The 26303-nt window shown below is 39.7% G+C and overlaps 1 protein-coding gene across 2 annotated transcripts in view; it reads right to left on the bottom strand.

Annotated features, from left to right (window-relative positions):
* The window catches only part of ANKS6 (ankyrin repeat and sterile alpha motif domain containing 6), a 44054-nt gene extending 24911 nt beyond the window's left edge, over positions 1-19143 (bottom strand). Inside the window, exons 1-6 of one of the 2 annotated variants that reach the window (XM_048940846.1) lie at positions 17630-19143; positions 14311-14810; positions 10908-10952; positions 7154-7358; positions 5541-5647; positions 3776-3924 (exon numbers count right to left, since the gene is read on the bottom strand). In XM_048940846.1, coding sequence (XP_048796803.1) covers positions 3776-3924; positions 5541-5647; positions 7154-7358; positions 10908-10952; positions 14311-14810; positions 17630-18327 — 1704 coding nt within the window. In that variant the 5' untranslated portion in view covers positions 18328-19143. The remainder of the gene's footprint in view (positions 1-3775; positions 3925-5540; positions 5648-7153; positions 7359-10907; positions 10953-14310; positions 14811-17629) is intronic. The other variant, XM_048940845.1, reaches the window with a different exon arrangement.
* Between the last annotated feature and the right edge of the window lie 7160 nt (positions 19144-26303).

Genomic DNA, 26303 nt, shown 5'->3' with positions numbered 1-26303 from the left:
TTGATTTCTTAACATATGCTCTCATCACAAAGTCACCTGAAATAAAGTAAGAGCAGCCACTACATTACAGTACAGAACAGCTGTACTACTATCTGGTAAGAAAGGAATTCTAGCAGAGAGGTTAATTTGTCTTCTGGGCTTAGAGTACACTCGTCTGAGCTTTGGAGTCTTCAGTGTGCTGCCGCAGCAGTTGTGGCCTGTCCATAAACCTTCTGTCTCACAGACATACAGAAGCTGGAATAAAGGGTTTTAAACTAGGTTGAAAAAAGCCAAGTAACATAAATGTATTGACAGATGAAAATAGCATCTGTCAAAAGGCCAAGATCTAGTAGCAATGGGAGAATGCAGTGGTATCAAAGATTAGAAAAATGGTGCTGCCCCTTGAGAAATACCTTAGATGTTTATAGCAATATTAGAAAGTTGGCATGGGTTTGTCAGAAATAAATCACACCAAATCAATCTTTCTCTTTGTCAGGATAACTGGTTAAAGTGGGCTGAAGGGAGGAGAAAATTTGACATAGCTTGACATTAATAAATCTCATCACTATTCCATGTACAACACTCTAAATGAATGAGGGAAATATGCTCCCAGTAAAAATAATCTAGGGAAAGCAACATGACCAAAAGACATACTAAGAAACAAATTGGCAACAATTTACTCTGAAACTGGGAGAAAATATTTAGTGGAATAAAACATGAGCTTGGAAATATTCATTAATAAAAGCAATGATGAAACAGAATTTATTTTGTATAGTTTAAGACATTGTATAGTGTAAGACATCTGAACAGATGCTCTAAATAATACTGATAAATTTACATTTTTCAGTAGGACTCAAGGTGATAAGTAAGAAGAGAAAATCAAGTGTAAAATACATAAAAAGGAATAAGCAGCAAAGCAGCTGCACTGTAGAAAAATGGAAATCAGAGCTGCATCATCCCACTAAGTATAGGTCCTGTAAGAACAGATCTACAGAATTCTGCTGCTTGATAAGAGGTATGTTTCCAGCCATTCAATGAGATACACAACTAGGACCCTAGTTAGAATTTCATGACTTGTTTTGGATACCTCATCTTAAAACAGATAAAGACATACTAGAAATAATATGAAGTTTAGGAACCATAGCCTGCAAACAAGGAAATTTGAGTGAGAAAATAGTAAATAAGAGGATGAAGAGAATTTGATACCTAAATATTTATGTAATTCTTCTAAAGATGAAGCTGGACACTTATAATTGAAAAATAATCGATCAGCATAGAACATAGCAAGAGAGATTTGGATTAGATCAGGGGAAAAAAAACTGACTTTAGGAATAGACAAGCAGTAGAACTGGGTGTGGAGGGAGATCATGAGATCATCACAGTGAGAGAAAGGAGACTAGAATCATAGAATCATAGAATCACCAAGGTTGGAAAAGACCTAAAAGATCATCCAGTCCAACCGTTCACCTATTCCCAATAGCTCCCACTAAACCAAGTCTCTCAACACAACATCCAGCCTTTCCTTGAACACCCCCAGGGTCGGTGACTCCACCACCTCCTTGGGCATCCATTCCAGTGCCTGACCACCCTTTCTGAATCATAGAATCATAGAATCACCAAGGTTGGAAACTTTGTAAGTAAGTAAGTAGAAACTTTGTCAAGGAAGCTCCTGTCATACTCATTTGTTCTCCTTAAAAAAAGGCAAGTGGGCCCCTGAAGCTCCCTCTCATTCTTCCATTTCCTGTGATTCAGAAGATTCCATGTTTTGTCATTTGCACTGACCTAGATAGAAAATTTATGTTTTGGTTGAGTCACCATAAATACCTAACTGAAAACTTCTGGGCAATTTGTTTTACAATCCTGGCTCCATGCAGAGAAGTTGTCCACAGGGAAGAACAGCTGTTGCAAAAGACAGATCCTCACTTAGGCATTCTCCTTTCACACTGGTCAAAAGCAAGATAAGTTTGATGACCACCCAGCAACTCTGAGAATGTCATTTTTACTCTCCAAACACTATAAGAAGAATAAGATGTGGAAAATACAATCAGACAAAATAGTTAATAAAGCATTATAAGCAAGAGGAAGCTATCTAGGCTTACAGTTTTCTAACTATCTATCTGTTTAAACACACACACAGGAGAATTATATAGAATACAATTTCTGCTGGAAAAGTGCTTGATTAAGACTTGTAGATAATATGAAGTTTTGTTGCTTTGAGACCAAACATTAAAACATTCTAAAAGTTGTGGAATATGGTCCAAGCACGACTTTCTGAAGAAGGGGAGAAATTGGGCAAGACCAGAGAACAGCACAGGGTGTGCCACTGAAGTACGCTGTAGTGACTGTCTTCTCTCTGGGTGAAATAAACCAGGGATCAGGGTGTGATACACATAAATATATTAAATGTGAATATTCATATTTAAATCTTCATCAGTGACAAATCTTTCAAAATTACTTTTTTTCTACTTTCACCTTGAAATCCCACATGACTCCAATTCAGGCCCTTGCCCCATATCTCTGCAGGAGTTGATCTGCTTTACACAATGTCAAAGACTAGGCAAAGCTAGATAACTGCATTCCTAAAAGGTCCATCGAAATTCATACCAAGGGATAATCATATGAAAATAACAACTTGTCACTTCAAGAATTGTAGAACAGATTCCAAAGTAGAACTGTAAATGATCTTCAAAATTCATGTCAGGAATAGTCAGGAAATTAGCACATGTGTTTCCAAGATTCTGGTACTGTTTATGTAAAAACTGTGAGCTCAAGATGGAAAGAAACTGAGGCATATAATCACCAAAACATGTTCACCTAAGCAAATAAACACAACAACAACAACAGAATAAACTAATATGTTCTTTTCTTCTTTTTTTGAGGACAGACCACATAAGTCACAATATCCTTATTCAAGTGGCACCCACTGTTTTTTCCTACTGCTTAATTGCTAATTTCTAGTTAAGGATAACAGCATTGCAGTTACTCTACACAGAGGACATGTAAGCTCTCCACTCTTGCACGTTCCTCCACTTTTTATATTAGAGGTCTGCTATGACCTTCATAATTTTCAGTGCCAACTTCCATTCATGATTTAAATGAAGTCTACACATCCTCCTAGAAACTTGCTGCTTCATGATGAATCTAAACGCCTCCTTTTTATTATTCTTACATTTAGATGACAGAAACAGCCTCTCAGTTTCTTTGGCTGTCCTGCACACAATCACAGAATTTTCAAATACATAACCCTAATTTCTGTTACCCTCCTACATCATTTTTCTTCCTTTTTGTGTCAACTACAAAAGCAAAATATAAAGAACTACTGTTGCAATTTCTATCTAGAACAAATACATAAAAAGCAGCTTCTCAGTGTGTCAGGAGATGGAAAAAAAATCCAGTAACACATCCACTCCCATTCCAAAGAAGAGAAGATTAGTTGTGGGTACAGGAAAAGTCTATGAAAATTAGATTACATTGCATGATTTAAAACTAGGATCATAATGGAAATTCAGTTCCAAACTTATGAATGTAGTACCTTCCACTATTTAATTATCACCCCTACTTCTAGGCACTGAAATATACTTTGATGCTGACTCTTCTTTAAAAGTCTTCTCTTTGCCTTGTTACCTGAAGAGGAATAAAACTGGACATATACTACATTTCATAAAACTATGAAACACTGCCAATTAGGAATTCAGAAAGGCAAAGATCCCAACAACTAGTTACAAATTAGTTATAAACTACTTCTCTGAAATGACCTTCTCTGCTTCACACATGAAGGATGAATAAAAGCATTTACCTTTAGACCTCCTTTGTCATCTGGCAGCACTGGGACATTTAAGGATTGCCTACTTCTGGAAGAAGGCAAAGATGATCTGTTGTTCATTTTATTCTTGTCTTTGTCTACTTGCATGCATGCTGATGCGAGTAACCGTACAAGTTCTGTGTCTAAAAGAAATAAAGATACCTTTTATTCTATTTTGCTTTGCCAAATCACAACTGATAATGCTGATGATTTTCCTGTAATTTCCACTAAAGTTTAATAATAAATCTAAAACTCTCAATGCAGATGAGTACTGACATCTTTGTTTCTTGTCCTGTTTCCCACCCCTTCTCCCCACACAATGAGCTGTAGTCTTACCATCACCTCTCTAAAGATGTTTAGCAGTATAAATAAGAATATGATTCAGTTGAAATCACTGCTGTGACCAAGTGAACTGCCTGCTCTGGTATTCTGCATAAGTTCAGAACAGCATTGTGGTGCTCCCTTTTCTCACCTGACATAGAATAGAGCAGAGAAAAATGAATATTCTTTCTTCAAGTGCAGGTTGCAGAAAAAAGGCTTGAAATTAAATCCCAAAGAGAAAGGAGATGTTCAGCCTGGACAATGAAGGGACTGAAAAGACATGGTAAGAAAAAAAAAAAAAAAAAAAGAGAGAGAAAAAAAGTAAGAAAAAAAGGAAAGGAAGTGGCAGAAAAAAGAACAAACATGAGATGAGGACAGGAAAGCAAAAAAATATTCTGTAAAATCGTGTTTTACACAGAAATAAGGAAAGACTTTCAGAAGGGCAGACAGAACTGACCAATATATTCCTCTTTCTGAAAGGCAACAAGATGAACTATTTGGTCCTACAAGAAGTTAATCATATGAAAAATATATTCACTGTATTCATTTTCTAAAATTTCATACTATTAGTTATCAACTTTAGACAAAGCAAAGATACATGCTAGTGACCAAAAACACTATCTTGAGTAAACACAGAGAAAACACACTAATTCCAGTAGCAGTATGGATTTTCAAATTTGGAAAAAGTAATTTATGTACCAGGTGAGGTCAACAATAAAGTCCCAAATTAGCTGGGCTAAAAAAACTACAATAAAATCTAATTGCGGTCTCTCCAAAGCATGCTGATTTTTCCAAAAGCAGCTCCCGTAGCTAACAATTTTAAGACTAACATGTGACTTTTCTTAGTTTTGTATGTGGAAGTGATGCTTGCCTACCTACATTTTTCCAAATAGGCTCAAGTACATGAACTGGTGAATTGCTGTTGAGGTTTGTCATTCCTTTTTCTGCAACGGTGAAATTGATTAGTACTTCATGGTACTGGTAATGGGAGGATGGTTGGACTAGATAATCTCGTAGGTCCTCTCCAACCTTGTGATTCTATGACTGCACTCTCTTTGTCCTGACCCTACACTGCTGCTCACTCAGTGGAAACTTCTAGCTCCAGTTCCTAGTTCAGTGCTAAAGACACTACAGAACACATGAGCCACAACAATTAAATAACACTGAACAGGATCTGATGACAAAAGCACCTCATTTTGGAGTACCTTCAAAAACAAAAACAAGAGGAACAAACTCAATTAGCTCATATGGTTATTTATCCATCTGAACAATTAATTCAGTAAAAATATTTTTCAGACACTATCCTTACTTGGTCCAGTAAGGCATGGACCTCAGCCAATCATCTGTAGGAACCTCAGTGTAACTTTCAGAATTTAAGAGTTTATCTGTTTATGTTGCAATTACAAACACTTCCTTGGTGCTCTCTGAAATAGCATACCTGGGTCATTCAGCAGCATTATCAAGTCAAAAGCAGTGTATCCATTTTTTGCCCGAAGATTGACATCAGCTCCTTGGTTTAATAAATACTTTACAACTTCTTTGTTTCTTCAAGGCAGAGAAAAAAAAAATGCATTGCTTATATGAGAGAAAGAGATAAAGAGAGAAGACCAGTGCTTCATTTCTATCCTTTTACACCATTTCTTCTCAATTACAGATCAATTTTACCTTTGCAATAGCTAACCACGTATAAAATTTATCCACAATTTAGTCAAGAGCTCCCATGATTCCTTTGTCACACACTTTTTCTTACTACAAACTGAACTAATTGGTATGCAGAAAGTCTGCTTTAAAAAACTAATTTAAATAGTTAGTTTCTTAAGCTGCTCTTTGGAAATAATCCTGAAACTTGTTGCCAATTTCCCAATGAAATTTCGGACATAAAGCAGGTAGAAATACAAAGATCAGTCCAGAAATCACTATAAAGCATCATTAATAAATAAAAACAACTTCATATTCGTAACAGCTAAGAAATTGCATATAATAAAAGCCAAAGTGACTAAAAATAATTTTGAACTCCAGACAGTCTTCACTTAGAGATAGATATTTCACTGAATTGTCTGGAATGCACAAAAAGATCAGCAATAAGTGATATTACAAACATCTTCTAGCAAAAGCTCATAAAAGCAAGTTGCATAACAGAACATCCAATCCTCATCAATCCCTCTCCTTTCTCATATTCTTCAAAAAGTAAGCAGGACTTGCCTTGCAAATTAGAACCAATACTGTACTACAGCCTACAGAATAAGTCAACAGACTGCAAAGTTATGGAAAACATATTCAATACAAAATTCCTCGAGACTGACCTTGTATAAAAGCAGTCGCATATAACCAACTCAAAAGAACAAATATTCTTAAGCAGCAATAGTTGACAACCAACTCTACCACAGAAGCTGACAAACAGATCTCAGCATCTCCACTTCAGAGAATTATTTCTATCTGAAGACACACCAAATAAAATCAACCTAAAATGAAGAACAAATGTTCTTCTTGTCTTCTAATAAAACCTCTGCATACTCTCATTGTAGCTCCTCAGCATTCTTCCCTTACTTTTCTTCTACTCCTTAAAAATGTGTTCTTCATCCTGCTTTCCCATTCTGCACCTTCAGAGCACACAGAGTAACTCGATCCTTCAGAGTTCTTAGCTCACATAGAACTTGCTTGCAGAGATCATCCCACCAACTGCTTCTAACAAGGGGTAGCAGAGATTCTTTTGAGTATAAGGATTTTCAGTCCTTGTTTTCACAGACAAGAGGAGTACCTGAATACAGGAGCCTCCTGCATTTAAATATTGCCAACTGTAGGACTGAGATTACACGTGAAGTACCCATCCTAACTTCTGGGTTTTGACTCTTTATAAAACAGCCTTAGAGAAAACAAGTTTTCTGGTAAACATGTTTTGGAAAAGTTAATGAAAACTTCTGAAGAGGGGAATTGTAAGAATGGATTTTGGACCAGAAAACAGGGCATAAGCAAAGGTGACTGCCTCGAGCTTGGTATAGGCTTTCTAAGAAGATGCAAATTTCTGTTAGACCCGAACAGCACTTTACTTACCCATGGTATGTGGCCTGCATTAGTGCTGTCCAACCATGAACATTATCTTGTTTGTCAACATCAGCATTTTTTTCAACAAGGAGCTGGACAAGAGGCAGCTGTCCGGTTACAGCTGCAATCATTAATGGAGATGCGCCATCAACATTGGTAACATTGACTTGACTTGAGTCTTCATCAACTATCTCTTTAACCAGCTGAAAGTTGCCTGCAAAACAATGATAAAAAAATAATTTACACATCAGCAGTAGATAACTTCTCAGACAGTGAATTAATACATATTTAGATTTGCTGACACTGGCCTACATTAACTGGAAATGGCTTACATAACTAAGCCATAAAGGCTGTACAAATGACAGAATATCTCATGCAGAGTATGTAACTTTTCCATAAAATTGTCCTGAGATAATGTACAGGAAACGGCAGCGATGCTCAGATACAGTCATTCAGCACGATTAAGATCCCTGTTCAATTTCCATAGACAGAAATCACAGAAAGACACAATTCTAGAATCAAAAAGAACAAAGACACTCTGAAAGGTGTTGGACCTTTACTTAAGTAGAAAAAACAACATCCAGTGTCATACTGGCCCATAACTCCTTCCACAAGCGTGGTTCTTCTATTTAAAACCACTGCTATTGAGAAGCCACAGCCTCTGAGGGAAAGAGTCCATTACAGTGCTCAACCTTCTTGTACTCAGAAAGGAGTTCTTTTTTTAAACTCTGGTTCTGATATTTAAATCAAATCTCCAATCTTCCCTACTCCTTCATAAAAAATAATGCATTATTCCTGTCATCTTTTTTAAAAGCAAACCTAATGTTCACATTTCCACATAAAAGAGGCTGATAGTCACCAAGATTACAAAAAGCTATACAAAATATGGGTAGTTTTTTTTGTCTGATTTTTTTTTTTTGTCTAAGTCATACTAAAGAGAGGAAAAGGAATTTTTAAAAAATGTATGAGGTTAGTCAGGGCCATCTTTTGAAGAGAGTTTAAATTCACCCAGCTCCCTTACTTTTTTTGATGTCGTATGGCAGACAAAAGATGGAAGAAGCTAAGAAGAAAAAAAGATCTCTGATTGACTATGTACCATTGCAGAAATTGCAATTGCATTGCAGAGGCAAAAACAAACAAACCCACAACTGCTGTGCTGATGAAAATATTTTCACATACTAAAACAAAACAAAACGACAACTTAATATACTGCTTCAGGACATGGATTTCCCTCAACAGAATCAATGATGTCAGTACTTTCCTTGGAAAGATTGTCAGAACTCCAGATAAGCCCTGCAGGCACCATGCCACCCACAATAATAATCTAATTTCTTGGAAATAGAAAGCACAGAACTGATTTTTCATGTCTCAATTCAATAAAAGACATCAAGTGGCCTTTTTTAACATAGAAGTACATCACAGACTTTGTTAAACAGAAACCCTGGAACTCACAGAAACTTCAGAATTGAACTCTGGGGTCCTGTCACTTCTTACCGCAGCAAAGCTTTTTTATAACCAAGTAGTTTAGAAAGCAAACAAACAAAAAAGAAAACAACAATGCACTGACTAATATTCATTTGGCTCCCTAAAACTACTTCTGACCCAGCAATAACATTTTCAAACCTCAAACTATAGGTCTCACAAGTATGAGAAGGGCAGATGAATTGAAATCTGACTGACTCAAGGATGAGCTGAAGCTTACTAATTCTCAATGCATGTACCACAGTCAGCAGGGGTACAAACAGCTTTCAGTGCTATATGGATCACAGAATCACAGAATGGCCCGGGTTGGAAGGAACCTCAAGGATCATGAATCTCCAACCCCTCCCACCACAGGCAGGGCCACCAACCTTCATTTTTCATACTAGACCAGATCGTCCAGGGTCACATCCTACCTGTCCTTGAACACCACCACAGATGGGGCATCCACAACCTCTCTGGGTAGCCTGTTCCAGCACCTTACCACTCTCATATTAAAGAACTTCCCCCTGACATCCAACCTAAATCTTCCCTCCTTCACCTTAAAGCCATTACACCTTATCTACTCTTTCAAAGAGTTGACTCCCCTCCTGCTTATAGGCTCCCTTTAGGTACTGAAAGGCTGCAACGAGGTCGCCCCTCAGCCTTCTTTTATCCAGGCTGAACAAGCCCAGCTCCCTCAGCCTCTCTTCTTAGGAGAGATTCTCCAGCCCTCTGATCATCTTTGTGGCCCTCCTCTGCACCCTCTTCAACAGCTCCTTGTCTTCCTTGTGCTGGGGGCTCCAGACCTGGACACAATACTCCAGATGGGGACTCATGAGGGCACAGTAGAGAGGAACAATCACCTCCCTGTCCCTGCTTGGCCACCCCTCTTCTGGTGGAGCCCAGGATACCATTTGCTTTCTGAGCTGCAAGAGCCACTGCTGGCTTATGTTTAAGTTTTTCATCCATCACGATGCCCAGGTCCTTCTCTACAGGGCTGCTCTCAACGACTGCTACTTCCAGTCTGTATATATACCTGAGATTCCCCCGGACCAAGTGCAAAACCTTGCACTTTGCTGTGTAGAACCTCATTAGGTTCACTCAGGCCCCCCTTTTGAGTCTGTTGAGGTCCCTCTGGATGGCATCCCTTCCTTCCACTGTCAACTGCACACTCAGCTTGGTGTCATCAGCAAACTTGCTGTGGATGCACTCAATTACATCGTTGATGTAACTGATAAAGATGTTAAAGAGAACCAGTCACAAGACAGACCCCTGGGGACACCACTCATTACCAGCTTACACCTAGGCACAGGACCATTAATCACCCTCTGTCTGCGGCCTTTCAACCAATTTTTTATCCATCAAGTGGTCCACCCATTGAATTTGGAGATAAGGATGTGGTGGGGAACCATGGCAAAGGCTTTGCTCAAGTCCAGGTAAGTGACATCAGTTGCCTTCCCTTTGTCCACCAATGCTGTCACTCACACATCATAGAAGGTCACCAGATCAGATTTTCTATGCCACAGATTGTGTACAGTTCCAGACAGGCTTACTAAGCCCACTGCATATCAGGACTGTATTAGCCCCACTGCCTGGGGCATCTTAGCCCAAGTAAGGGAAGAATGACAGGAGAAGGAGGAAATCTCTCCTGAGACTATCATAGGTCTCATGGGACTCTTCTCATGTTGTCATCGGATGTAACATTTAATTTCCTAAGATTTAAAATTCTTCCCATGTTTAAGAAGATAAATAGGTAACTAGAAAACAGTTAGTCACCAGGAATGCAACCCATCACAGTCTGGATCAAATTTAAATCAACAGTATGGCTCTAGCTTTTTCTGTTTTCCACAAAATAGATTCATTAATGGTGCGCTCACAAAAGTCACTCTTTGTCATGAGAGAACAGACAAGATTTCAAGTACTTCTTTCTTGAAACAATTTTTAATAGCAATTACAATGCTTATATGGAGTAGAGGTCAGCATGCTGTTTGCAAAAAATTAGTAAATCTGTTTTTTGAACTTAACATATACAAGAAAAAAATGTCATGTTGAAGTAGCACAGTCTTAGAAAACACTAAATCACACCACTGTGGCACGAAGGACATGACCAGGATCTCATAAACATTTTCTCATGTTAGAATGGGAAGAAAAATAAATTCAAACCACAGAAATAATTGTACTTTTAAAAGTGAAAGGGAAGAAAGCAGTCATGAAAACAGAAAGCATTTCAGTTTCCCATGTTAGCAAATAAGCACACTGAGTGGTTACAGAACAAGGCAATAGAAAAATCCTTCCAGCTTACCCAATTTCAAAGCATGAAAGATGTCAGGTTGCCTCTTCTCTGTATCTGAAAAGCATAAATACTTTTATTAACAATATTTAAAATGCAAAAATTTCTTGTAAAAATTTACAGCAAAAACTTTTTAAAAATGAATTCTGCACAATTATACTATTAAATAAATATTTGCATATACATTTTATAAGAACAAAGAATGCACAGATAACTTTTATTCCCTTTAGTAAGAATCACTTACCTGTATGGTAAACACTGTAAACCTGTAGGCTAAACACTGTAGCACCATAGCACTGGTACTGGCTTTTTGCCTTTCAACTTCCATTCTGCATCAGAAAATTGTATTAGGAAATTTCTGTATTTCCTTCCTGGAAGATCTAAGTATCAATTAGAGAACCACAGTATGCTTCTGTGGTCAGGTGAGACCCTCTGTACAACAGTTAAGATTCAAATACTACAGGATTGTTTTGGAAAGTGATTCAAAAAGAGTTCTGTAAGATGACCCATTTTTTCACTTTGTCTCAAGTACTGACAGGTTAACTTGTGAAGGTCACAAAAATAATAGTGATGATCAAATGCGATTTGCACATTAATAGAAATCCATCACTCCTAGATCATCATGACCAAAAAAACTACTGTAATTATTTCAGCTTTAATACTTTGAGTGAAGAATGTTTCCTTCTGTATGCCTTCCCAGTGTTTTGAAACCATTGATTTTGCAGCAGATGAGGGAAAAATAGTGACATGTTTTGCACTTTCCACTCAAACCAGAAAAATAAATTTCCTTCTGTCTTCCAAGGCATTACTGACACTAGAGCCAATGGGCCAAGAAGTCTTTAAAGAAAACAAGATGTTGAGAGGTCTCCCAGGACTGATTCAGAAAAGGTTAATGTTCATAGCTTGACTAAAAAAGTAACTTGAAAATGCTGAACAAAGGCAATTGCTGGAAAGTCTGAAATAACAGAAGAAACTGTGTCAGTTCTATGTTTTCTTCTGATTAAGAAACTGCTAACAGAAGGAACCATATGTAAGCACACTGTTAGAAAATATTTCAAAAGACTAGTTGAGGAAAGGACGAGACTTTGTACTTGGCATGCACAAAGTCTGGAAGAGAGGCAGCCTAAGGGAGCAGGGGACCACAAGGAGGTGCCAGAAGGAAGGACTACCGCCCGTGTAAGCTGAAGTAAGGACAAGGACTGTACACAGGCAACGCCCAGGCCTTCAGAGGCAGTACTGATTTTGTTACTGAAAGCATCCGAGAGAAAAGAGGTGCATTCATTTGGGATGCAATTTGTCCTGTGCACGGTAGTGGCCCAGAAGACAAGTTCCTTTTTTGTTGCCTTCCACAGGATATGCAGACTGCAGTGCTAGAGTAGACTAAAGCCATGGTCAAACATCACTGTGGAAATTTATTCAGATGTTTAATATTTTTTCTCTGTTCTCCACTGCAATTAGTTATTACTCTTCTGCTGGTGGAAACACCCCCTCAGATGAGGTAGCAAGAATACTCATCCGCTTTAATGCAAGTCCATTCTTCTAGCTTAAGCACACCTTTTCCATTCTTTAAGTTGAATGATTACAGAAGGCCTTCAAGACTCATCAAGCTAACTGTGCGTGCACAGAACTTACATGCAAAACAGAGGGTATTGCACTAGCAAATCCCACAGATGCCTGATTCTGTGTAAAGTAACTAATCAAGGTCTCTTTCTCAGAGGGTGGTCAAGAGCAAATGTCAGCAGTCAGCCAGTTCTACCTGGTAGCCTGGCTGTGAAAGTTGTTGCTCCAAACTTAACCTAGAAGTCAGCACCTGACTGAGTTCAAATCTCCTCTGAAGCATAAGGAAGTGTCAGATTTCTGTCCTTCCTTCTTGAAGTACAAGGGAAGCTTGACCCGCAGGAATCAATTTAAGTAAAAATTAACAAGCTTTAAGTAGGTGACTGGGATTGTGGGTTATCTACCCTGCACTGTAACAGAGAAATAATTAGCTAAGATTTAAATAAACCTCTCCAGGTATCACAAGCTGCAGAGAGCTTAGAGTGGACTAACACACCCTGAAGGCTTTCTACCACTAGGACTGAATGAGTGGAAGTACATGGGAAAGGTTTGTTAGGGTCAGTCCTATCCTTAGATTTCATTGCAAAAACTTTAGTGTTAGAAAACCAGAAGCCTATCCTGCCTTGCAGCTTTTACAGATCCTCTTTTGCTGTCAGCATAAACAAACTTCTGGAGAAATAAAATGAGTAAATCCAGAATATCTTAGCAAAACTAGTGTAAGGCATTTGTAACACTTCAAATTGACAGCTGAAAACAAATAGGCTCAGCCTTTACCTTTAATAAAAAAGAAAAACCTAGGAAATTGGAGGAATAGTAACAGAATAATACAGATTAACAGAAAAATATCCTGTCAACAGAATACAAATTTACTTAGTAATTCAAAAAGAAAATTACTAACAGCAAATAAAATACCGTTCTGCCCTTCTGGTTCATTATGTGGTACTAAACATAATGTTGAAGTTTGGATAAAAAGTGTTGCAGTCAAAAGTTTGCTCCCATCTTACTTAGCCTTCAGATCATCTAGTAATAAGATTGTTTTATATCCTTCAATTCTCTTGGCTAAAGCTACCATCACATATTCATTAACAGCATAGTTACAGGCTGCTTCTTTATCAGTTCCTTTATCTCTTTCAGTGCATAATATATGCATTACAATGCAGAATAAAAACCACCATAAAAGCAAAATTTCTGAATGCCATTTTACTTGAGATTTGCTTTGAAATAAATTTATTTTCATCCAGTTTATATGTGCGTTAGCACAGTCTGTGGACACATGCAGGCGTATTCATGTTTGAGAGGAGAAAGTTGCTTACAAATGTTACAAAGTCCTGAAATTATTTAAGTATTCCCCTCCCTTGGGATCAGAAACATAGTGACTCTTCTAAGTCACTCGAGGTCTAAACTTCACCACTAAACACAATATCTTGTTTGCCATTTAAATTCCTCTATCTTTGAACTTTCAAGTTGTTTGTTTGTTTGTTTGTTGGTGGTGGTTTTTTTTTTTTTTCCCCCCTTCAGCTATCAGTCAAAAAGGCTCTTTAGTGTTGGAGTTCTTGTCCTTAATGTGGGCATTTTATTAATCACTTCTCTTAGTTACTTCAGGAAACTAGACAAAAGGAACACCTTTAGTCTCTCACTACAGGAGACAGGACAGGAATCTTGTTACACTAATGTGGAAGAAATCTGCCAAAGCCAAGCGTTCCTGCTTCACCCAAGGTAGGTGCACCTGCTCCAACATTTTCAGAAGTCCAGTTACAAATTTTAAAGAACACAAGTGTACATACAAATTAACTCCTTCAATTTCCAAATACAGGATCAAAACGTCAAGAAAGCAAAAGAAAAAAACAATGTTCCATACCTGTATGAATTCTAATCGTTGTGAGAGATTCCAGGTAGTCCTTCATGTCTTTGTGCTTGAAGCCCACAGAGATTTCAAAAGGCGTTTTATGCAGTACATTGAGGTGATCAGGATTGGCACCTTTCTCCATGAGCTGCTGTGCTAAGCTCACCTTACCGCTAACCGCTGCCAGCATTAAAGGACTCCAGCCCATAGTCTTCACAGTGTAGTTGCAATCAGCTCCCCAGTCTAGTAACAGGTGTACCACTGCCTCATGTCCATGTTGTGCAGCTGCCATTAATGGAGTGATGTCAGGAAGGTCATCTCTGCTGCTGTTAAGCACATTTGTGCTAAAATGGTCATAATTGTCTACATAAGCTCCAGATTCCAGCAATAATTTTACCATGCTGACATGGCCACCTCTACAGGCCATTGTGAGGACACTGGCTCCTAATTTGTTCTGTGCGTTGAGATCAGCACCATTTTCCAGCAAGATGTGAGCCACACTTAGGTGTCCAAACCTTGAGAGAAAGAAAGAGGTATGAAATAATCATAGAGGCTACTGACATACTTTGAAAACTGACATACTCCAAACACAAAAAATGTCATTACCAAATTGGCCTACTGACTAATGGAAAGGACTGGCCTACTATGGAGGATTATAAGCAACTCAAAAAGGGTAGATTCAAACTTAAAGATGGTAGATTTAGGTTGGATATAAGGAAGACGTCTTCTACAGTGAGGGTGGTCAGGCACAGGAACAGGCTGCTCAGAGATGTGGTGGATGCCCCATCCCTAGATACCTTCAAGGCCAGGCTGGACCAGGCTTTGAGCAACCTGATCTCGCTGTGGATGTCCATGTTCATTGCAGAGGAGCTGGACTGGATGACTTTTAAAAGTCCCTTCCAAGTCTGTGGGCTCTATGATTCTATTATTCAAAGCATACATTACTGAACGAGGCCGTGATCACCTTACTGGAGGGGAGCAATCAAAAGATGAGGACTGCACCTTCCTAAAATGTCTCACATGCACCAGTGACCATGCCCATAAACTAGACATCAATATAAGAGCTCTGGCCAAAGCAACAATATGCTACCTTCAGGCCATCAACAGAATAGCTTCTATAAACTACAGGCCTTGAAGTCACTTGCAACCTTGTATTCCAAGGCCTATATTAGCGTTGAGGATCAAAGTCAGTTCGCTTGTAAAGATCTTAAATAAATACCCTCTTTACTACTAAATGAGTAAGGCAAAAACTTCAAACAGTCCATGCTAAAGAAAAAAAAAAAAAAAAAAAAAAAAAAAAAAAAAAAAAAAAAAAGAAAAAAAAAGAAAAAAAGAAAAAAAGAAGAAAAAAAAAAAAAAGAAAAGAAAAACAAAAAAGCCTGGCTGTTTTATGAAATGGTTTACTCATCTTCTGTAACAGCATCAATCCCCTGCTTTGTAGTTGGGAAAAATGAACCAACTCCCATAGTGAAAGAAGGGTCAGAGTGAACACAGGCAAGTGTGATGTTCTCATAAGGCTTAGAAAACAATATAGCAAGTAGCCACTGTTATTATAAGGGAAGGGAACTCAGCACTGGGGAAACAGAGAAACTCTTCTTGTGTGAAACATTTGAAACTCGGATTCTGACGCTAGTTTCATTGAAAGAACATCATACAGGCCACCCTTTCAATCAGCTAGCTCACAGTGAGGAGATGGGAACCTTAGACCCCTCCTCAGCAGAAGCAATCTCTCATTTTACTAAACACAAAACATTTACAGGATATGTACTTCTGCACAGCTCATTGCAGCTACCATGCATTACTATATGCGTGTGCAGGGTTAAACACAATCAAATTTTGATGCTGAAAGCTCCTTTCATGTGCTAAAGAGAAAAAACTGTTATTTGAGGAAATCCCCAGGAATGCAACCAACCACTAAGAGCAGACATGGGACCCAAACTCCCTGGTGTACTTGCAGAAAACACACAGTTGCAGAAGGAAGCCTCCAAGGGCTCTCTAGTGCTTCTGGTGTAACCTTTCCACTTCACGACATCACTACAGCAGCTCCTGCAGTCACTGGAAACATAGTTACTTTTATACATACATGCTATCTCACCAATTTCAAGAGAACTAAACACAGCCAGAAAATTCAACATGCGCATAGTTTGAAAAGTATGTCTGTATGGTTATTGCATTTCCTTTTTAGTTATCCATTAAAAAAAAAAAAAAAAAAAAAAAAAAAGTTTCGCCACTTTAAGCTTTCTCTGCAGATTTCTGTATCTATTGCACTTCTCAAACAGTAACAAGTCATTTCTTTAAAACAATTAGCAGGCTATGGTGATTTGGTTTATTGTTTCTGGAGAAGGAGTGTAAGGTTTTCATTAAACAAAAAAATCTAAGAATGTTTTTGGTACTTTTTTTTTTTTTTAACCTTCACGAAATAACAGAACTGTTGAACCCTGTCTTCCTTGTTCTTACTGGAAAACCAGCTGTGTGACTCATTCTTTGGGAACTTTCTGTGGGCTTTAACTGAAAGGAGAATGTTGACTTTCAAACAGATCCTTTTCTTCCAAGTATTTTAATATTATGAAAGAAAAAAAAAAAATACAAAAAACCTCTCAATCAAACATTCAATTCATACTGTTCTCAAATCTTGCAAAATACGTAATTCCACAGAGCATTCTGTACATGAAGATAAACACAAACACAAGCAGCAGCAATACCAGAGCCTTCTGCAGCCCTGCAGTGAATAGATGATAGAGGGGTATGATGCACAGAGATCCAGTGCTGTCATTAACATCCAAAGGAATCATCTTATGTATGCTTATTGCTGAAGGATATCCTTCTCCATTTATTAAAGGAAGGAAAAGCCAGGTGAAATCAATTATTTCCATTTACTTTAATCTACGTTATATCAGAGATGCTTTTTCAACAGGTAGATGTGAAAACAAGAGAAAATGAAGCACGGCTGAACAGAAGAGGGGCAGGCAGTGCTTTCACACTCAGGTGAAGGCTTCCGGGCACCTTGGCTCTGCACTGAGTTTGCTCAAGCGTCAACCACCGCACCCCTTCATGCCCCTTCCATACCTACGCGGCCGTAGGAAGGGGAGGAAAAAGGAAACTCAGCACTTGACCAGAACACTCAACCCAACTCTTTCAGCCCACGGGGTCGCCATCTGGGGAGTCGACAGGTGACCGCCCCCTCCGCGCAATCACAGCTCCCCACGGCCCAGCCCCTACGAGATCCTCCCTCGCTTGCTCCGCCCTAGGTGTCGGGGGCTGTAGGCGGCCGCCGCCTAGGCCAGTGTCCGCCCGCCCCGGGCCTGCGGCGCGGTGGGGAAGCGGGCGCCCCTACCTGGCCGCCTGCATCAGCGGGCTCCAGCCGTAGTGGTTCGTGCTCTGCACCGAGGCCCCCTTCCGCAGCAGGAACCGCACCAGCTGCTCGTGGCCGCCCGCCGCGGCGAACTGCAGCCCCGTGTTGCCCGCCTCGTCGGTGCAGTCCACGGCGACGGCGGGGGCAGGGGCGGCGGCGGCCGCTTCTCCGCGGGGCTCCACCGCCTCCTCGGTGCCGCAGGCGGAGGTGGCCGCCGACCCGGCGGTGCCGCCAGGCAGCCCCAGCAGGCGCCGGGCGGTCTCGCAGTCGCCCTGCTCGCAGGCACGGAGGAAGAGCTGGACCTGGGCGGGCACCCCGCACTCCCCCATGGGCAGCGCCGGCAGGGCCCGAGAAGCTCGGCCGCCCGTGCCCGCCCGCCCCCGGCGGCGGTTGGGAAAGCGGCGGCGTGGAGGAGGGGACTCCGGCGGCGGGAGGAGGCAGGCCGAGGGCGGCCCGACCGTGCTCGCGACTTGGGGAAAGGAACCCGCCTCAGTTGTGCTCCTCAGGGCCGTGAGGGCCGGCATTGCCCTCTGCTCCAACCTGTGCTTGAGGGCTCGCGGCTCCTGCCCCTCATTCGGGGGTTTGTGTCCTTGCAGCTGTTTTCCACGCCATGTTCGTGCTGCGGTTGCTTCCACACAAAGAACTAGCTTCGTGGTACCCGTGTTCCTTCCCCTAGCCATCACAGCAAGCCCTCGCTACAGAACTGTCTTTCACCTGAAAAAAAACAGACCCCTTTGCTAGCATGGCTTCCACAACCCAGTTGCTCTGTGCCAGCCCAACTCTAGCTACATTGTACTTGCACCTTCCTGCTCAGCTTTTCCCTCTCTTCTTGACTCTCCCCTTCCTGCAATAAGGGATTTCGTTATGGTTTAACAAACGTATCTTTCCATCTTGATAATGCCCATCAGCTGGTCTTTCTGTTTAAAGACTGAGTGTAAATCTGATCTCTTCTGGTGTTTTTAAATCGCTTTCTTTTCTAAGCCTCCAAGTTAACCTGAAACCTTTTCCAGGTCATACTGAACTACAACAGCTAAAGTGAGAAAAAAAATGAAGCGCTGGTGAAATAACTTAAACTACAATTGACTTGTCACTTAAGAATATAGTATTGTGCTTCTACAGTTTCCTCTAGAGAATCATGGAATATCCTGAGATGGAAGGAACCATAAGGATTACTGAGTCCAACTCCTGGTCCCTCACAGGACAATCCAAAATTCAAACCCTGTGTCTGGGAGCACTGTCCAGATGCTCCATAAACTCTGCCACTCGGAGCCATGCCCACAGCCCTGTGGTACAGACCCTTTCCCTGACCCCAAACTGCCCCTCCCCTGACACAGCAACATGCCGTTCCCTCAGGCCTCTCCTCAGCTCCTTTGCTCTGCGCTGAGCCAACACAAGGACTTCAGCCGATCGTCACACATCTTTCCCTCTAGACTCTTCACCATCTTCATAGTTCTCATTTGAACATAGAACACTCTCCAATAGTTCTATGTCTTTTTTTACACTGTGGCATGCAAAACTGCACACAGTACTCAAGGTGAGACTGCTCCAGTGCAGTGTGGTGTGGGACATCCCTTGACCTGCTAACAATGCTGTGGTTAATGCACCCCTACAGCCTCCAGCAGGTTGTTCTGTTTTAATATCTTTCACCTCAACAGCAGAACATGGCACTAATTACTATGATGGAGGGTTTGGTGGACTAGGAGACATTGCAGGAAGTGTAGTGAAACACTAGATGTCACTAAAAGGACATGCTGGTTTCAATCAGATGCACCCATACTTTCCATGTTACATAGTCTTCTTCCTCTGATCCACTGGGAAATCCAGATCATGAGGCTGTCGTGGCAAAAGGTCCAACAAGTTGTACTTTGAGAAAGACTCCAGGAAATGAATACCCACTGCTTATGGATACTGGGAGTGTGCTGTTCACAGCAAAGAAAAAATGAACCTCTGTGAATTTGTCCTCACAAAAAGGACCAATTCCTATATATGATAAATATTCAGTGATGATTCCTGCATTATAGATACCATGCATTAAATGATGTAAAATATGTAAACATTTAACACATGCATTTATGCTAAAAAAAAAAAACAAAAAACCTGTTAAGCTTCAAGATGCTGACACTGGCCATCGACAAACTTTTGGTCTAGCCAGTACAACCATCCTTACAGTGCAACAGTGTGAGGAGCTCACCATGATGAATAAAACTGGACAGTGCAATAAATTTCATGGAAAATTTTATAGTTTGAAAACTGGAATGGCAAGAGTGATTCATGCAATACATTATTCAGGATTCAAGAAAACTGGGTCATGCTTATCATATCAAAGTGCATGCCTGGATACAGTCAAATGAGTGATGGGATCATTCCAGTTTATCTTTGAGATAAGTTATGGAACATGTTCATCATACAAATTTGTGTTATGTAGCTGATAATTATGCTATCAAATTACCCTAATAGTTTGAAACTCCAGACAAACATATAATGAATAAAAGTAGAAACCACCTAGCAGCAAAAAGAGGCAACTCTTCTTTTAAGAAACTCATAAGCAATAGGAAATAGTTACAAAATGAAAGAAGCTCCTCTGGGAAATATGACTTGATTTCTTCAGCAAAGAAAGAACAATTTAAGTCTTTCAAACTGTGAAAAACACATTGTTTTTGACATGGAATTCCTTCATGATACCAGTGTACTAATTTGAATAAGTCAGTGTTGGATTGCACCAAGGTTAAAATTATTTGAAATGACCTGAGCAAATTTCTACCTTATGTATCATTCAGGGTCACATGATATCAGACTGTAAAAGTACCATAAAAAAAAAAAAAATATCTGAGAAAAGAACATATGCAAGCAGTAAGAAATCTGTTGCAAAGGAAACCAGAAAACTGGAGATAGCTCAGTCATTATGAGAATCTGGGGATGATGGCATCTGAAATTCCCATTATTTCATGGCACTATTTCACGACAATTCAAAGAATAAAGGCTTATTTTCTACTGAAAGACCTTACTCGTGTGAATCAGAAGAAAATCATGACTGAGAAAAAGAGAACTGAAATTTGTAGTTTGTGTTTCATGTAAAGCCTCTTGTCTGAAAAATATAGACTCATATATTAGAAGTGTTATCAGAGAAAAGAAGATACTTCTCCAATATCAACCTTCTCCAGGCTCATAAAAGTTAACTTTGGTTTCTTCAGACAGAGAAGCAGAAATGACCTTGGTAAGCATGGGATGACTATGGTTAATTCCACCATTCAATATCACCTTTAGTTCTTGGGCCAGTTCTTTAATCATGGCATGCATACATATCAGCTTTGAAAGCAATGTCTCCCATTTTGTTATGTGGGCTCTTGATGTCAGAAACAGACATTGATGGTATGGCAGTAGAGGTTGAACCTACCCACCAATATCCCATTACATTCTGTTGCCGTGCAACAGATGGCAGCAAAGGGCAGTCTGACAGAATGGCATCTAACATGGAAGTGTCAATGAAGCAAAAGTGTGGAGCTGAATTCCTCCATGCAGAAAAAATGGCATCCATCAGCATTCACTGATGCTTGCTGAATGTCAATTGAGACCAAACAGTGGATGCAACCACAGTGAAGTGGTGCAGCACCTCCCAGAGATGCAGATTTTTATGAGAACAGCATGCAGGCTCTTGTTCACCACTGGCAAAAATGCATAGCTAAGGGTGATGACTATGTTTATTTATTTATTTGCTTTAGTGGAGAGTTTGCTATATTAAATAATATTAATGTGCTCTTTGTATCTGTTGTAATTTCTGTGGAAATAAATAGGAGGCATTACTTTCGGAGCGACCTACGTATACCACGTCTCCACTTTGTCTACTGCAACAGCCGCTATAACTTTATGATGAAATTAATTCACCTGTGTTTCTGAATATGAAACAGTTTTGATTAAATTTTTAACAATTATTTGGAATCCAGTATTTCAATTCACTGCATCAATAAAAAGTGTAAGAGATAGCAGATTTAAAAAGCAATAGACCTTGAACAGTCTCCTTCAGTAACAGGTCCTGTTACACCATACTGTATGTGCAGAACTGCGGTTTTGTTCCAATAGTTTCTGATACTTATGCTTGCTAGCCATGACTTCATATAAAGGACCTCATTTACTGTCTACAGTTCATGCTATTTACCTTAAAAGAACATGTATGTACCAACAGTACATACCCACAGGAAGTAATCCACTGACCAATGTCTTTGGCATGCACATCCTTACTATCTTTAAGCTATCTTGGCTTGCATATAGTTATTTGAATAAGGTATTTTGTATATGTGTTTATGTACATACACGTACATACTGTATTCTGCAAACCAGTACAGGTGAGGTATTGTACCAGCAGCACTCCCCAAATCAGCCTGTTTTTATTGACATGTCAATATCAGCATTACACAGCATTCACTCTTCAGTCCGGTACAAGATGCCTGAAATAGCTCACAGTTTGTATCTCACTCACTACGTCTGTGTTTTTAACCCATTTTATTTTTAGACCTCCACACCCACTGTTCTTCCTTTTAAATTCCTGATGTGCATCCTTGCAATGCAGCTGGACTCTCTCCTACCTCAGAGGCTGCCCTATAAAAACTAAGATCCCCACGGAAGCAAGAAGGGCTGAGCACCTACCTCTCACATAGACCCATAGCAGGGAAATGAGCACCTGGCTACTTTCAAGTTTCACTGGCATTATGCAACTGTGCCAAGTGATGACACTTTCCAGGCAAATATATTAAATAGAAAAAATATCCTTAGCCCTGGTTAAAAACAAAAACAAAACAAAACAAAACAAAAAAAAGTGGTACGATTAACAATATTTAAAAAGAGACAGGCATACCTGTGCTGGTAAAGGAGCGAATAAGCACTCAAGGTGGGAGTCAGGAGAGCTTGCAGGGCAATGTTGTTCTACGCCCAGTTAAAATGACTGTGAATAATGACCCATCATCAGCCCATAGCTACCTTCAATGTATGTATATTCGATTATTTGCCTAAATCTTCTCCCTGAGCAAATTTTCTATCCACCTGCAATGTATTTGTACACTGTCTTCTGTCATCTATATATTTTTTTCTTTTTATTTGAGAACACCCAACCATTGGTTGTTACTGCACAAGGAACGTGATTCTGAAAGACATTCTTTGGGACTTTCTTTTCCCCATAAAGAATGAATTTAGGAAGCCATTTGAGCACAGAGTTTATTCAGAGTTCCCTGTTTGTTCCTACTTTTGTACACTCCATTTCCAGTCTTTAATTTTGCTTTATTTTGAATAAAAGTACAGATCTAATAAAAACAACAAATATATATACATATATATTTAAAATAAAACTTTGCATGAGGAAAATTTTGAAGCCTTTGCAAAACTTAATACTTCTATTTTTTTTTAAATGATTTTAATAAATTTTTTTAATTCATTGTTATAAGGGAAGAATAACATTTAGTAACAGTAAACATGTACAATAATTCAACTTATGGATTTTTCTTTAACAAGTTCAAGTTATTTAGGTTAACTAAATAATTGCCTCAATATATTTCAGTGAGCAACAGATATTCTCTCATTTTCATCAATTATGCTCACTATAATACAAATTCCAATGGACAGTCACATATTGCATCTTATTGTTTTTTAGTTTTTTCTTTTACCGCTTTTTGAAAGGCTTAGTTAATACTTTGTTTCCTTTCTTTACCAAAAAAACAAAAACAAACAAACAAAAAAACAACAACAACAACAAAAAAAAAAACCAAACCAAACCAAACCAAAGCACTTTTACTTTTTAAAAATAAACTCCTGGAATATATTAACTATTCCATCGATCTTCTGTTTTAATTTTGATAACAGAGGGCATGTTAGATCTTCCTAGGAAAGTAATTATAGACTTCATATTACTTATATGGTTGCACTATTTCTGTCTAACTAAAACTCTCAAAGCAATTTGTAACTCAATAAACATTCTTACTAATCTGAAACAAAATCTCAAAATCTTTTTTTTTTTTTTTTTTTTAATTTCATTATTAAACCTGGAAAATACTTCTCAGAGTTTCTGAAAAGTAATTTTTCTGTTAAAATGTTGATGCAAGCTTTATGGATAGTAGAACAGTCAATTACCTTATTAATGCTATTTTTTTTTTCTGGGGCTTTTTTTCCACACTTAGAGCAGAAGTTTTCCCCGTGTCTTTATTCCTTAGGTATTTCAGCTCAGAAATTTCAGTCTTCCCATCTTGATTAAACTGTACAAACTCTAACAAAGGCTTGAAACAAGTGTCCTTGACTACATATATTTTACATCTTGTCCAAACTTTTTTGTGAATGCAAATGATTCATCTTCAGTTACTTTTGCACTAACACCATTACTATACATTCTCTTTCTGAATTTCCTCAGATTTATGTACTTAGACAATACCTCCTGGGAAACTACCGTACTACCTTATATTCATTCCTCACAGCAACAATAACCACAGAAAGTCAGCTATGTGCCTAACTGAATTATTACTATGGAGAGCTGACCTGGTGTGTTACCTACTATAACCTTTCCTACCTCTGTGAAAGCACGTTCCTTGCTGCGTTGGCCGCCCCTCTTGATGCTACCCAGGATACAGTTGGCCTTTTGTACAGCAAAGCACACTGTTGGCTCATGTCAAGCTTCTTACTCACCAGCACCCTCATCAAGTCCTTTTCTACAGGGCTGCTCTCAAGTTTTTCTCCCACACATATGTGAGATCGCCATTATCCAAGTGCAACACCTTGCACTTGGCCTTATTGAAACTCATTAGATTCATGTTGGTCCACTTTTCAAGCTTCCCTAGGTCCCCTTGGATGGCATCTCTTCCTTCTATTGTATCAGCTGTACCACCCAGCTTACTGTCATCAGCAAACTGGCTGGGGGAAAATTGATCCTACTGTCTATGTCATTGATAAAGATGTTGAAGAACATTGATCCCAAAATTGATCCCTGTGGGACACCACTTGTCATTGGCTTCTACCTGAACATAGAGCCATTGACAACAGCCCTCTGGTTGTGAACATCCAACTAATTCCTTATCCACTAGTCTACCTTTCAAATCCATATCTTCCCAATTTACAAATGTGGGCTGCACTTTTGGGGTTTACACCTCCACCACCTAGAAACTAGGGAATCCCTGCTATAACCCCAATACCAAGGCTGCCTTTGCTAAGAAAGTCTGGCAGGCAACAAGAAAGCACAATTGCTGGGCATGCTGTCACAGGTGCTACCCAACTGTCTTGCTAGATATGTCTTCCTGTTTAAACAACATATGTTTTGATGTCCAGCATGTTGGTATTTAATAGTTGGATGGAAAGCATTTTTACATACATATACACCACTACCCTTAAGTTATTCCAACATGTACATATGTTTTGAAACAAGATTTTGTGTATATCTGACTATATTAACTGTATTGCTAAATAAGAAAAAATTAAATTATACCTATACACACACACATTCATCTGCAAATCCACCTAAACTCCTTGGTTACTGATAGTTTGCCAGCATCGGGATGACTCACTGTTATTCAGCATGCTCCTGCCCAGAGCAAGGCCTCCAACAGTACTTGACAAACTTAATGTTTGTTGCCACATGTAATATTTATTAGCTCCTAAAATTTAAAACAGCTCATAATGGCATGCAGTCACCCTGCCTAGTGGCAGCCAGGTTTTCCCCTCCCTTAGCACCACACAGAAATCTGCAGTTCTGTTGATCACACCTCACAGGGCTGGCTAGATCCAGTTCCCCTGGGTATGACCAGTCCTGGCACGGCTGATCTTCATAGGCCTCCATAAGCTGAGGATAGCCACTCTTTGTGGTACTACAAAACCTCAATTTCAGCTTCCTGCTACTCTTGAGAGAGGAAATTCATCACTTATGTTACGCTTTCGTGTTTTTTCAACAGCAAAACCACACGTTCTTATATAACCTCATGTCCCCAGGATCCTAAGCTTAGAGAAGGAGGGCTGAATGTCGCTAAGGGGTGAAATGAGCACAGACATTGTTAAGTATAAAATACACAGCAAAGTTGAGACTAAATGCTATAGTTGCTTCTTTAGAATCAGAACCATTAAGGTCAGATCTCTAAGATCATCTAGTCTAACCATTCACCCATCCCCACCATGCCCACTGACCACATTCCTCAGTGCCACATCCACATGTTCCATGAACTCTTCAGGGACAGTGACTCCACCACCTCCTTGGACAGCCTGTGTCAGTGCCTCATCACTACTTGTTCTTCTCAAGACTTAACAATCCCAGTTTTCAGCTGTTTCCCATACAACCTGTGCTCCAGGCCCCTCACTGCTTTGCTGCCCTCCTTTGGACACGCTCCAGGATCTCAGTGTCTTCACTGTAGTGAAGGACCTAAAACTGAACACAGTAAACTGAGGTGCAGCCTCACTAGAGCCTAGTACAGAGGGACGATCACCTCCCTGCTTCTGCTGGCTGCACTGTTCCTGACACAACCCAGGATACCACTGGCCTTCCTGGTATCTGGGCACGCTGCTGACTCCCGTCAGCTGTCAGCTAACACCTTCAGATCCTTTTCCTCCGTGCAGGACTTGTGTCAAGTCACGAAACGGACTGCCCGTTATGGGGATAATACATTTGGATTTCACTTGCCCCACCAAACGCAGCCCTAGG

The sequence above is a fragment of the Lagopus muta genome, chromosome 3, assembly GCF_023343835.1.
Source record: "Lagopus muta isolate bLagMut1 chromosome 3, bLagMut1 primary, whole genome shotgun sequence".
Lineage (NCBI taxonomy): Eukaryota > Metazoa > Chordata > Aves > Galliformes > Phasianidae > Lagopus > Lagopus muta.
The sequence above is the reverse complement of the archived record's forward strand: the minus strand, read 5'-3'. Positions and strand labels throughout refer to the sequence as shown.